The sequence below is a fragment of the Pipra filicauda genome, unplaced genomic scaffold (genome assembly GCF_003945595.2).
Source record: "Pipra filicauda isolate LSUMZ 115617 unplaced genomic scaffold, ASM394559v2 scaffold344_size1527164_pilon, whole genome shotgun sequence".
NCBI classification, from domain to species: Eukaryota; Metazoa; Chordata; class Aves; order Passeriformes; family Pipridae; genus Pipra; species Pipra filicauda.
This window is the reverse complement of record NW_024104470.1, coordinates 455,175-467,417: the sequence shown is the minus strand read 5'-3', so window position 1 is coordinate 467,417 and position 12,243 is coordinate 455,175. Positions and strand designations below refer to the sequence as shown.

At 48.7% G+C, this 12,243-nt stretch overlaps 2 protein-coding genes across 4 annotated transcripts; one reads left to right on the top strand and one right to left on the bottom strand.

The window, feature by feature from the left end:
- The first annotated feature begins 1,914 nt into the window (after positions 1-1,914).
- On the top strand, positions 1,915-5,335 carry LOC113989467 (MRN complex interacting protein). Its single transcript, XM_027724061.2, has 7 exons — positions 1,915-1,974; positions 2,072-2,131; positions 2,233-2,330; positions 3,530-3,599; positions 3,889-4,031; positions 4,283-4,385; positions 4,639-5,335. Exons 1-7 carry the CDS (start codon positions 1,915-1,917, stop codon positions 5,197-5,199), a joined length of 1,095 nt encoding a protein of 364 aa, XP_027579862.2. The 3' UTR covers positions 5,200-5,335.
- A 397-nt stretch (positions 5,336-5,732) lies between these two features.
- On the bottom strand, positions 5,733-10,255 carry SQSTM1 (sequestosome 1). 3 transcript variants are annotated; one of them, XM_027724058.2, is made up of 8 exons: positions 10,001-10,255; positions 9,765-9,860; positions 8,728-8,957; positions 8,451-8,607; positions 7,909-7,998; positions 7,122-7,363; positions 6,655-6,862; positions 5,733-6,045 (listed from the first exon to the last, which is right to left on the bottom strand). In XM_027724058.2, the coding sequence occupies exons 1-8, from the start codon at positions 10,176-10,178 to the stop codon at positions 5,888-5,890; spliced, it is 1,359 nt and encodes a 452-aa protein (XP_027579859.1). In that variant the 5' UTR covers positions 10,179-10,255; the 3' UTR covers positions 5,733-5,887. The 3 variants fall into 3 exon arrangements, with proteins under 3 accessions (XP_027579859.1, XP_027579860.1, XP_027579861.1); XM_027724059.2 differs by having other exon boundaries at positions 7,909-7,995; XM_027724060.2 differs by lacking the exon at positions 7,909-7,998.
- Between the last annotated feature and the right edge of the window lie 1,988 nt (positions 10,256-12,243).

The following is a 12,243-nucleotide window of genomic DNA, read 5'->3' as shown; positions in this document are numbered from 1 at the left end:
GACATTGCTCAGACCTTCAGGTTTCTTTCAGATGTGGTTTGGCATTTTCATAGTGTACGACCACTTACTTTCTCCTTCAGCATTCAGGAGTTTTCAGACAAACCTAGTTTTCTAGCATTTGCTTTTCTAATCATCTGAAAGCCATTGGTTTTAGTTTGTCTGGGAAGCCACAAGCTCCTTGACTTCAGTGCAGAAGTAATACTGAGTCAATCAGTGGACCCGTGATGGTTATGATGAGGGAATAAGTTCCCAAATTAGAAGTCAGTGAATCAGCCTCAGTGTTCCAGGGCAGTGGCACACTGGTCTGCTGGGCTTTCCCTATCGGTACATTCACTGTTTATTGCTGATTCTCCACTTTTACTAGCTAGTGATGGGTCCAGGTTTTAGATAGACCCCTAAGAATACTCTGATCAGTCAGCCCTCACAAATGCTTGGGGCAGGAAGGTGTGCAGGAGTGTTGTGCCATGCACTGCTGCTCAGTGTGTCCTTTCTGAAGTCTAGCAGTGGACATGCTCTTAGAAACTCCTGCACATCCAAGGGCATTTATACCTATAGAGAAAGAATTCAGAGCAGCGTGGCCCTCTGCCATCAGCCCGCTATGGGAAACCTCCACACTAGATCTCGTTCCAGTTAGAGTCAAAATAACTGGGAGACTGAGGGAGTGCTCTTTTAAATCAGTTAAAACCAGAGGAAACTAGAAGTTGCCCTTCTGGTAGCAGGGTGTGTGCTCCAAGGAAGCAGAATGAATGCTGTTACTACAGATGAACTCATCTCAGCACGCAGGCAGTGACCCTGCAGGGCCAGGGGGAGAGGCGCTGCTGCTCGGCCAGAGCAGACCCCGCACTGAAGGCAAGGTTGATCCAGCTTTTGGCTGGCATTTGGAATAAAAGGGTAGGAAGGACACATACAGTATAAGGGTAGGAAGGACACGTACGTGGATGTTCCCATTTAACACTACTCGGTGTGCTACTCAGTGTTAATTCATCCTCGTGACATTCTCAGCTGGTACATATTTCTTATTTCTCTGCCTCCTCTGTCCTGTATCACTGGAGAGCAGCCATTAGTAAAACTGCTTTTACTAATTATTCAGTAATTTATTGTAATTTTTTTTAAGTACAAATAATACATGTGATTTTACACTGTCTGTCTTATCTGTCATGTATTCAATAAATGAACCAGAATCCTACAGGCTATTTGGCTGCCTTTTATTTCTCTAAGCTCATGGAATATTGCTGGTTCTTTGTCCAGGGTGGTTATTGAAAAGGGCAGACTTGGTGGGACTGCAGTGTGACCTACCTTCCTTTCTTTCCTTTCTCTCTTTCTTTCTTTCCTCCTTCTGTCTTTTCCTTCTTTTTTCCTTCCTTTCCTCTTCCTTTCTTTTCCTTCTTTCCTTCCTTCTTTCCTTTTTTCTTATTTTCTTTCTTTCTTCTTATTCATTTTTGGTTTCACGGGTTCTTTTCCTCTCTCCTTATTCTTTTCTTTATTCCTTTTTTTTTCTTTTCTTTCCTCACTTCCCCCTTTCTTCCCTCCCTTTCTTTTTCCCCCCTCTTTCTTTTCTCCCTTTCTTTCCTCCCCTTTCTTTCCCCCCCTTTTCTTTTCCTTCTTTTTAATCATTATTCTGAACACTTTTTATATAACACACGCTGACACAGTTTCAGGTAGGTGCAGCCCTGGTGACTGTGGAGCTTCAAACACGACGCGTTCTCCCTCCTGGGAGAACTTTACTTGTATAAACTCACAGCCAGCCTGCCCTCTGACCTATACCAAGCCCTGCGCGGCGCTGCGGGGAGTCTTCCTGCGTGGGGCGGCTCCGGGCGGTGAGTGGATGTGTTTGTTCGGGATTGTCCCTCCCCGTGTCCCCCCGCGGTGCCGCCGCCGGGGGGCGCTGTGGGCCCGCGCGGTCACGTGCCCGCGATGGCGCAGCGGTTCCGGGTCCTGCGGTGCTGCCGCTGCCGCCGCTTCCAAGTGCACCCGGTGGGACGGGGTGGGACGGGGTGGGACGGGGGCTGCGCGTCCTGACCCCTCACTGACCCCTCACTGACCCCTCACTGACCCCTCTGCGCCCTCGCAGGCCAAGCGCGGCGGGAAGTGGAGCTGCAGCGTGTGCGGGCAGTCGCAGGCCGTGCAGAAGGTGAGGGCGGCCCCTCAGCCCTCGCTGGCACCTCAGGGCTGCCCCGGGGCTTCCCTCGCCTCACCTGCTCCCTCCGCCCCGTGTCCGCTCATTCCCTGCAGGTTTACGGGCAGGGCTCCGGCCCGGACTGCAGGCACCACGTCCAGAAGTTAAACTTGCTGCAGGGAGAGGCAGAGGAAGCGCTTGGCTGGACATCTTGGTACAGTGTTTGATCTTTATCTGTGTATTTCTTTTAATGTGCTGCAGCTGATGCACATACTCACACACGGGCTGCCTGTTACCCAGTCTGAGCTCACGGGAGGGTTTTCTGGCCTGTTGTGAACCCTAACTCTAACCCAGGTTTGTCCTCACCTCAAAGGAACAAGCTCTTTATTACGTTAAGTGTCCCAGCATGTTTCTTTTTACAAGGACTTTTTTTCAGATAAGTTTGGTTGATCAATAGCATGTGTTGGTCAGCCTTTACCCATCAATATATATGCAATAGGGTTTGGATTTGTTGTATTGTTTTTTAGTTTTGTTTGGGTTTTGGGTTTTTTTTTTTTTTATTTGCTCTTTCCTATGTACTGTTTGATGACCTGACTGTGGAGATGTCCATTTTACAGATTACAGTCCTCATCAGATTACATCCTCAGAAAGAAAACATCCTCCACTGTTGGCATTTAGGGGGTTCACACTGTGAATCTGTTGAGTAATCACTGCTGCTATTGATAAAAGACTAGTGCAAAGATTTCTCTGTAATTCCTGCTGGGCTGGAAAATCTGAATAGCACCTTCCTGTTTAGTTCATTCTTTAATCTCTTTATAAATCGTTTAATCTTGAACTGGTCTTGAACTGGTCCAGCTTCCTTTTTACTTGAGGTTATTTTCAGAAATCAATCAAAGGTGGTTACATAACTTAGTTGTGTGTACACAGTGCTTCACGGTTAAGCTCGGGGAAGAAAACTCATTGTTTGTTCACTTTATCAAAGAGGGTTGCTATTTTTATTCTCAAAAAATCGTGAAGTTCAAAACATTGCGAAATAATTTCCCTTTTTGTTGCTTGGTTTCTTGGGATATAATTAGTGAGTTCAAACTGTTGTCCCAAAGAAATGCTCTTATATCCCTAGTTATGCTCAATTAGAATTTGTCATTTCATGATTAGTGGCTTTAGATCAAAGTATTTGTGTAGAAAGAGTTACTTGCTAACCAGATTTTTTCAAGTATTTGTCAGTATATGTTGTAAGTTCTTCATTTGGCATCAGCTTTTATGTAGATCCTGGGTTTTCAGATGTGCCTCCTATACTGTGTCCCTATCCATGCTTTCTGTCCAGTCACTTGTGATATAACTGGGTGATTTGAAACCTGTGAATCAACAGACGAGAGTGTGTTCTAGAAACTGTAGTTTAAACCTCTGTTTTAGGTGCGTAGAAGACTCTGTAAATGACAGCAAAAACAGAGCAGCACAACGTGAGGACAGTTCAGTCCAGCAGGTAAAATCCCTACAAAGCTGAGGTAAATACCAACCCATTCTGTCTGAGGTGAATCCAGTGAACCCTCTATATGGTTCAGACAGCTGAAATGGTGATAGAATCAGAGAGGCTCCTGCAGAGGGAGAATGAGATGTACACAGAAACTCTGCTCCACTGGGAATTGTGCCTGGGAACATGATACAGGGACATGGCCTGAACTGACTCACTTGAGGCATTCAGTGCATGTGTAACAATGCCAAAAATGAGAACCCCGTGTTTTGGTGTTTTCAGTAACTCTCCAATGTTGTAGGAGGGAAGTCAGACGTTAGAAGGGAGTCGCTGGAGTAAATACCTGGACCAGGAGAGTGAGGATCAGGAAGACGGGGAGGAGGAGGCAGCTCTAGCAAGGCAACAGTTCTGTTCCCAGAGGAAGAACACTGTGGGAGAACAAAGGTACAGAGAGAACTTTGTTTTGCAATTCCTGCCCCTGCGTGGCGACACTTGTTTTGGAGGTGTGGGAGGCAGCTCATCTCTGAGAGCTGAACAAAATAGAGGTTGCAGTGTATGACCTGAGCTGAGCAGAGGTTTGGTGTTTGGGGATAAAACTTCTCTTATTGCTAAAGCCCTGCATTTTATGAACTTCTCTGGTGATCTGGTGAAAGTCAAGCGAATCTGTCCTCTTTGTGAATGGTTTTCTTGGCCAGGAAACATCGGAAGAGCTTCCTCTCCGGTGATGTTCCAGAGCATGCAGAAGAAAATGGAGTTTTCCAGCCTGTCTATCAAGCCAAAAAGGTTAAAACCACTGAGGTATTTTAGCTGTAGATGCTTCTGACCAGTAAAACAAAACAGTGTTCTCCTGACCTCTTTTGTGTCATCATAATTTTGAATTTTTATGAGTCTTTCTCTGCTCTTCTATTTGAATGACTGGGGAGAAGAAAATTGTGTTGGGGGTTTCTCTCTGAAAGGTTTCAGTCAGGCAAAGCCAATGCCACCTTTAATGCTCCTGTGCAGCCTAGCCCTGTGTGCTGGATTTATAACAGAGCCCTCTTCCTTCTTACAGCACAAGAAATGCTTTGCAGCAGTGCCTGATGGGGATGGCAGAGATGGTGTTTCTGGAGGCAGCGTGGTTCCTGCTGTCTGTGAGGCTGCAGTGCCTGAGGACAACACACAACCCCCAACCACCTGTGCCAGACCATCGAAGTGGGGGAAATTTCTCTCATCTTCTGACAACTCCAGTGAAAACACTGCTGGGGTGACCTTGTCACTGTGGGGGAGCAGTGGAGGTTTGGGGCTGGACAGCACCACTGCAGCAGGTGCTGGTGGGGCCAGGAGATGCTCAGAACAGGCTGGAGGAACTCAGCCTCAAGGTACAGGTTTTAAATTTAAAAAGTGTGGTGCCAGCACTGAGGGTCTGGCTATGAAATTGCCCAGCACCAGATGCTCAGCTGAGGATGTGTCCAAAGAACCTCAGAGTCAGACAGAAACTACTGCAGGAAGGTGCTGTTTGGATAACACCAACAGGGCAAATACCCTTGTTAACTCTAACCCCGGGCCAAAGCTGAGCAACATTTCTTGTGAAAAACTCTTTTGCACAGGTGAGGAGTTTGATGATGATCTCTGAGAAGTTCAGACATCTTTGGCATTGCTTTCTTGTCTCTATAATGTATGTCAAGCTCTGAGGCACAATTTTAAACTGAAGGTGGCTTCACTCTAAGCCACTATTAGAACTACACTATTAAAGTTGTTTACTTGCTTTATGGTTGTGTTTGGGGGGGGAGGGACCATTGCTCTCAGGTTACAGTGTTGTCTAGCAACCTCAGCAGCTAGAAACAGGAATGGAAGTAGGTCAGTTTGTGGGGAGAAAGTTCCCAGGCTTTAAGAACTCCTTGGCAGTACAATTAAATACTGTGATTAACTCCTCCTTACAAAATCACAGCTCTTTTCCCCTGTACCACATCTTTGTTTAGATCTCCCATAGCAACCCTTTCTTCCAGAGCTGCAGAGCCAGCAAAGCACTGGATTTCCTTTCCTTAGTGTAGCTCTAAGTGTGCAAAGTATGTGCAAAAAGGCAGCCCTAGGCTGATTTCAGCCTAGTCCCTACACTCTGTTAACTAAGTTACAGTACATAAAGCAATAAAGCTGTGATACTGAAACTCTCAGACACAGCACATGCAGTAGTATTTATTTATCCTTCATTCTACAAGCACGTAAGAACATGAGACAGAAATCCTTAGCAGGAAGAAAAGATGTACTGCAATGACTTTTGCTATATTGTCTTCTTTCAGTTAGAAAAGTGCTTTTTGTTACTACTACAAGTGAGGTGGCTGCTTGGAGTACTGGATGGCATCTAGTGCTGCCCCAATGTCGCAGTTCTTTGTCTGCAGGAGTCGAGTGAGCCATCCACCCTCATCAGAGAAGCCCATGGAGAGCATCTGGGACAAGGACTCAATGAGGCGAGGGTCTGCTTCTGTGAAGAGAAAAATGGTTTAGAGTTCAACTATTTCATGTAATTGGTAAAGCAGCCAAGGCTCTAATACCACACAGGAAGTGGGTGGCACAAATCCCCAGTGAAATGCTCTCCTTTGTCCCTCAGGAGTACCAACATTTGAGATAAATGATGACCAGAGCTAAGAAAACAATTGAGTCAGGCTCAGCTGGCCTTGCTGTAGGACTGTGTGCTCCTGATCTCAGTTAAGGGGCCTTGGATAGTATTACTGGCTCTCATCAGAAAAACGTGCCCTAAAGCCACGGGGAGTACTGCCTGTCCACATGCCGCATTAAAAGGCTCTCTTGAGCAGTACATAGCAAGGACACGATTCAGGACAGCACCTTTGTCGTGTTGCTCAAATGGCACATTAGCCTAAGGTCAGAAGTCTTGTTAAGACTTAGCTGCCCACATTCAAGAGGAGAACCACCTGACTGTCTCTAACAGTGTGCAAGAGCTGCCAAACCTGCCAACAGTGAGGGACAGGTTTAGCTGTAACTAACACGACCTTGCTTCCTACCACCTCTAAAACAGATCTGCGTTTTCAAGTGAAAGTTACTCTCAGCTATGAAACCTGCACCTTTCTCCTACCTGGTGGGAGGTGGGGGTAGAGAGCAGCTTCTCGCAGTCCTGTCGGTCCTGGCTGGGGAGGCTCCCGAGATACATCCAGGGAGCTGGGACCATCTGTGTCTGGCATTTGCAGGGACTGCAGCTCACCCGTGGAAGGATCCACTTCTTTGGATGATAAGTGGGTCCAGTCTTCCTCACCCCCTGATGAACTGCTGGACTCACTGTGTTCCTGGAAAAAAAAAAAAGACAGGTCCAGGTGCTGCAGTGCTTTCCAGGCAGGATACATGCTCCTACTATCTGCCTTTAATATAAAGAACTACATGCACGAGACATCCCCCCACCTTTGCTATAAACCTGTAAAGGTGTTGTATATCACTTAATCTTCTGTCATCTTAATATTCAATCCCACAGTGCATGCCAAGTGACTATCTTCCTTTTTAGCAAAGCCTCAGCCAAGCACTATTAAATTAGTGTCATAGTTCTTGTACCTGGGAGTGGAAGGGGCCATCTTCCATTTGTGTGGGTGCAGGATCTATCACCATTTCCTGTATCTGTTCTGCAACAACATTTACTTCTGTAGCAGGGTCTGTGTTATTCCAGTCTGGCTTGGTCTGACCATTCTGGGCTGGAGCACTGCTGTTTGCCTCACCGCTGTTCTCTTGATTGGGAGCAGTGGGAGTCACTTTGCTTCTCTTTCCTCCGTGTTCCACATCAATATCAACTTCAATACCTAGAAATGCATTTGAGAGGCAAAGTCGTAGAGCTTTTTCCAAAGCACAGTCCTAAATGAGCATGGGTCAGTCCTGCTCTACACTCTAAAGCTTCTGCAATGCTACAGTTTGCCATATAACATGTAGTAATTAAAATGCAAAGCCTTCTTTAAATAAAGAATAGTTTTCTCTAAATAAAGAGTAGTTAAGCACCAAATAGCCATCTTGCTCTACACAGACAAGCCATATATTTAAAAGGGCCAGGGCAGAATTGTATCTATGTCCACATAAGCCAGGCAAAATCCAGAGTGACCACTGACTTAGTGTTCCAGTGCTCACATGTTAATGAAGTCTTGCCTCATTTTCTACCAAGGGAGGGCTCTGAAAAGGTAGTGGCTGTTCTAAGCTTAGGCATTATTAGTACCAGGTGTAAACTAAGCCTTTGAGGCTTAGTAGGCATGAGGTAGTTCTAATACTAGTCAGAACAGCTGACTGCTGCTCCTGTTAAACAGACATTTAAGCCAGTCCCAGGGATTGACCTGGTAACAAACTGTAAGGCACTTACCCAAGGGGCTCAGAAAAGCTGCAACACTCTCCCCAACATTCTTTAGGAAGGTGACGTTGGGGTCCTGAGGCTGGTTGTTAGTAGAAGCTTCTAGAAAAACAATTTCTGTTAGCACACACAGAAGCTCAGAGGGAAAGAGCACCTACAGTGTGTGTGTCCCCATGACAGCTTTGTGCTCCTTCCTGTCACTCACGTACACTGCACAACAAAGGCAGTACAGAGACAAAAACTAACTCTGAGCTACCTCTGGAACAGAAAGCCAACATTAGCATTGTTAAGGCTCGTTAGCCATGCTGGAAGGCAGTGACATGCTTGACCTAACAGCTTGGCTTAGTTCGGTTCAGTTCCAGATACTCTTATCTTCATCCTCATCGATTGCATGGGCCCAAGCATGCCTTAAAGTAATCCCACTCTGTGCTGAAAGGTGCTAATTATTTCAAGCAAATTACGTTAGTTCCCATGTCTATCTTCCCACCAGAGCTGCAGAACCTCAGCTAGCCTGGCTCCACCACCACGTTGCTTACCAGGGCATCTCCTCTTACCTTCTGCAGCAGGTGCACTGGGGGCTGCAGTGGTGGCTTCAGCCTGCCCGGAGTTCTGGCATGGAGGCGCAGGCCCAGGATACCCCCAGCAGTGCATCCATGGGAAGGGTGGAACACCGTGCCGCATTTTACGGAGCCAGCGTCCTCGGGGAAACCACTGCGAAGGGCAACATTCGTGTCACACTGTCCACACCACCAGATCCCGAGTAACTGAAACTCGTGGCTTAAATCTGAGGAATACCCCATTCATTAGTTCCCTGCCGTAGATTTTGCTCACCTCAAACGGATTTAGCAGCGGACTTTGGAACATCACCATGTTGTGATCCTTGTGGATGCCTTTCCCCTCACAGGTGCTGCACAGGTCGTAGTCTGGGCAGACACTGCACTTGAACCTGGTGCCCACCACGGGTCCCTCGCAGCCGTCACAGATGACATTGGGGTGCACCATGTTGCGGGGGGGCTCCTGGCTGCACTGCGAGCGATGCTCCCGCTTGCAATCCTTTTTCTCTGTTAGGGAAAGGGAACTTTCCATCAAGAATAGGTTGCTATTTACAGGCTGGAAATCAGGCAGAGGAGGAAGCACAAACAGCCCCTGTCAGAGCAGTATTAGCTTACTAGGTCAGTTTATTTTTACACTGGCTGCCAAACACAAGCTGAGGGCACAAGAGAGACCTTAAACCAAGTGTAAAGGGGTTTCAAAAAGATACCTGGCCCCGAAACCAATCATTGCTTATCCTAAATATCTCTTGGCATGTTTATTTTAGATTAGTACTGCACAACCTTATCTGGCTTCTCATCCTACCTTCCCAAGCACTGCAGGAACAGAATGTGTCTGGAGAGGGAGTTAGGAAGGCGTATGCCAGGAGGCACAACATGAGAATGGGGACAACAGCCCCAGGCTGGTGTGACTCATTAGACAGGCTGCAGATAAAGCTTTGCAGGTATCCACCTGAACAAAACGGACTAGGGAGCTATTATGCGCTGAAAAAGCTGGAATTAAGACTTCCTAACACACTGTTGTGACTATTTAAGATACCAATGCCAGCTCAGTGTGCCCAGGGAGCCGGGATGACAACAGCAGCTCGCATTGGACCGGCTGACAGGGCTGGGAGGAAACTTGTGATCTGTTTACCCCCACCCCCAGCAGGGAGGATTCGTGTTCTGTCGTACTGCTCTGCCCTTTATTTACCCTCCCTCGGCAAGGCCGCAGCTCCCACCAGGCCCTCGAGGACAAGGGGAAGGGCCATGGCTGGCTGCTCCCACTTCGGGAGCCCTGCCAGCCCAGCGCACAGCCGGAGCCCCGCGGTGCCCTACCTTTGATGTACACACGGAACACGCCATCCCGCACGTAGGGCATCGCCAGCTCCAGCTCCTCGTCGGAGGAGAAGGCGATCAGGTCCCCTTCTTCATCTGGGAAGGGCGAAGCACAGGGTGAGGTGCGGAGTCGGGGGTCACGGCGCGGGGGCAGCGAGGCAGCAGCGCCCCGACACCCCCACCCCCGGGACACCCTCCCGGGGCCCGTCCCGCAGCGCAGCCCCCCTCCCGCTCACCCTTGTAGTGCATGCGGAAGGCGGAAGGCGGCCCGGCCCGCAGCAGCCCCTGGAAGAGCTCGGCGACGCGGTCGTAGATGGCGCGGTAGCGAGCGGGCGGCGGCAGGGAGAAGCGGCGGATCTCGCGGGTCGCCTCCTCCTTGCCCAAAAGATAGGCTTTCACCGTCAGCGCCGCCATGGCTGTGGCGCAGCAGGAATTGCCGTCGGGAGCCGAGACAGACGTTCAAGGCGGAGCGGCAAGGGCGGGCTGCGGGAGCGGCCGCGGGCGCCGCCATTTTATACTGCCGGCGCCTGCAGGTCACGCCCCCCTGAGGCCACGCCCCCACTAGAGCGTATGCACACGTTGGCCCAAGCTCCGCCCTTTTGTGTTCAGGCTCCGCCCCTTCTGGCTCAGGCTCCGCCCCCCGGTCCGGCTCTCCGCGGTCCCGGTCCGGTCCCGCTTCCCGTCCCTCGCCATCCCGGCTTCGTTCTCCCCAAGAGGAAGGGGAAGGAGCTCAAGGCGCGTTTCCTGCAGCCGGGAAATCCTGTGGATACGTGCAAATGCCTGTGTCTGCTCCCTGCCCTGCTCAGCCCTCCCGGAGTAGCGCCTGTGCCCTGGTTTGGGCGCGGAGACACAGTGCCATGCAGGTTGTGGGGCACGGGGTTATTTTGGTAACCAAAGCACCAGTGGGGAGTGAGTGTGGCATGGGGACCTTCTGGGTGGCCGATGGCCTCTGAGACCCACTGGTGGGGAAACACAACCGTCCATGTGCCCATCATGAGGCAGAACTGGGCTAGACTGGTCCCAGTCACCGCTTGAACATTACCCACCACGATGTACCGGGGCACGTGCTATCACAGCTCTTGGCCATCCCCGTCCTGCTGGTCCTTTCCATCACAGCAGACAGGGGACAGCGCCGGGGAGCCACGCGCCCGCCCCGCTCGTGCCGGGGCAGCAGCACCCGCTGGAGGGTTTGCATGCCCAGCATGACAGGAATAAATAACTCTTCCCTGAACCCCCGTGTTTCGGAAGGGAGGTCTAAAAATAAAGACACTGGTGTAAACACAACTGACATTAAGGAGGGTGTGCTGGGGCCTTTCCAAGCTGGTTGGCAGCAGCATTTTTTTGCAGATCAGATACAGTTGACAGGCCTCTTAATCCGGCCACAGGAGAGTTCAGCTGGCAGAACACACCGCCTGTGCTGTCCAAGCATAATTAAATAAAGATGGATCAATGATTATTAGGTTCCTTGTTGGTGTTAATTTCCTCTCACCCAAGGCCCTGACCATTCTGACTCTTGGTGTTGTATTTCTTAGTTTAAGATAACAAGAATTTAGGAGAAACTGTGTCATGATTTATCATCTTCTGTAATCAAGAGAAGCGTACATTTTAATTTCCACAATGGGGAGGTAGTTTATTTCTTGAACTTACGCATATATGTTAAAACACTTGGCCTTTCATGTAGAGACGTTTGTGGCAGATGTGTGGCAATGTTGAAATTGCAACACCTTTCTGGAAAATAATATTTACAGTAGAAAAGGTTGCCCCTTTTAACTTGAAGATTTTTCTAGAAATTTCAATTTCTAGGTATGACACGGCTAATATTCCACCATGAAGTAGCAAGTTAAAGTTTAAACATCAGCAGACTCAGGTGTAAGCCTGGATGATGCTGCTTAGGAAATGATTCAGCAGCTTTTACAGCACGGGATATTGAAAAGTTTGGGCAGGCAGCAAAGCCGTGTTACACTCATCTTCCCTTTTGCCTATTTGTTGTGTGTATCCTTATGTCTGAAAATGTTGGTGAAAGTTGATGACTTGACATTGTTGTATTATATTTTTTTCTCCATAAAATCAGAAGCAGGACCAGTGGTAGAAGGACATGCAGTACAGGACACGCTGCTGACAGCGTTGCATCTGCCTCACCAAGCAGCACCTCCAGCGTGTCTGTCTCATGTTCTATTTCTGAGGACCCCAAGGACCACTTTTGGTCTCATTTACAGAGCCAGAGACCTGCATTTTCAGATCCAGCCCCAGCACATTCATTCCTTAGGCTTTGAGTTGGTGCAGCACCAATTCCTATTCCCTTCTCCATCCCTGCCTGGGTATTTAAGGCACAGAGGGTTGTTCTCAAGTTGCTGGGTCTTTTCCACTCAGTTCTCTTTCCAGGTAAATTGATTAACGCATTTATAATTACCAAGCAATTCACCAGAGTAAAACCAGAAATCTAAGTTTTCCTCTGTGTCAGCTTTCATCCTGCTGGCAA

Bases quoted from the DNA above. Each gene is read 5' to 3' on its own strand.
- SQSTM1 (XM_027724058.2), bottom strand. From the start codon at position 10,178: ATGGCGGCGCTGACGGTGAAAGCCTATCTTTTGGGCAAGGAGGAGGCG. The intron at 9,861-10,000 runs GTGAGCGGGAGG...CGCCCTTCCCAG, and splicing joins CTTCCGCATGCACTACAAGG to ATGAAGAAGGGGACCTGATC. The intron at 8,958-9,764 runs GTAGGGCACCGC...TTTCCCTAACAG, and splicing joins GTTCCGTGTGTACATCAAAG to AGAAAAAGGATTGCAAGCGG.
- LOC113989467 (XM_027724061.2), top strand. From the start codon at position 1,915: ATGGCGCAGCGGTTCCGGGTCCTGCGGTGCTGCCGCTGCCGCCGCTTC. The intron at 2,331-3,529 runs GTACAGTGTTTG...CCTCTGTTTTAG, and splicing joins GCGCTTGGCTGGACATCTTG to GTGCGTAGAAGACTCTGTAA. The intron at 4,032-4,282 runs GTACAGAGAGAA...TTTCTTGGCCAG, and splicing joins AACACTGTGGGAGAACAAAG to GAAACATCGGAAGAGCTTCC.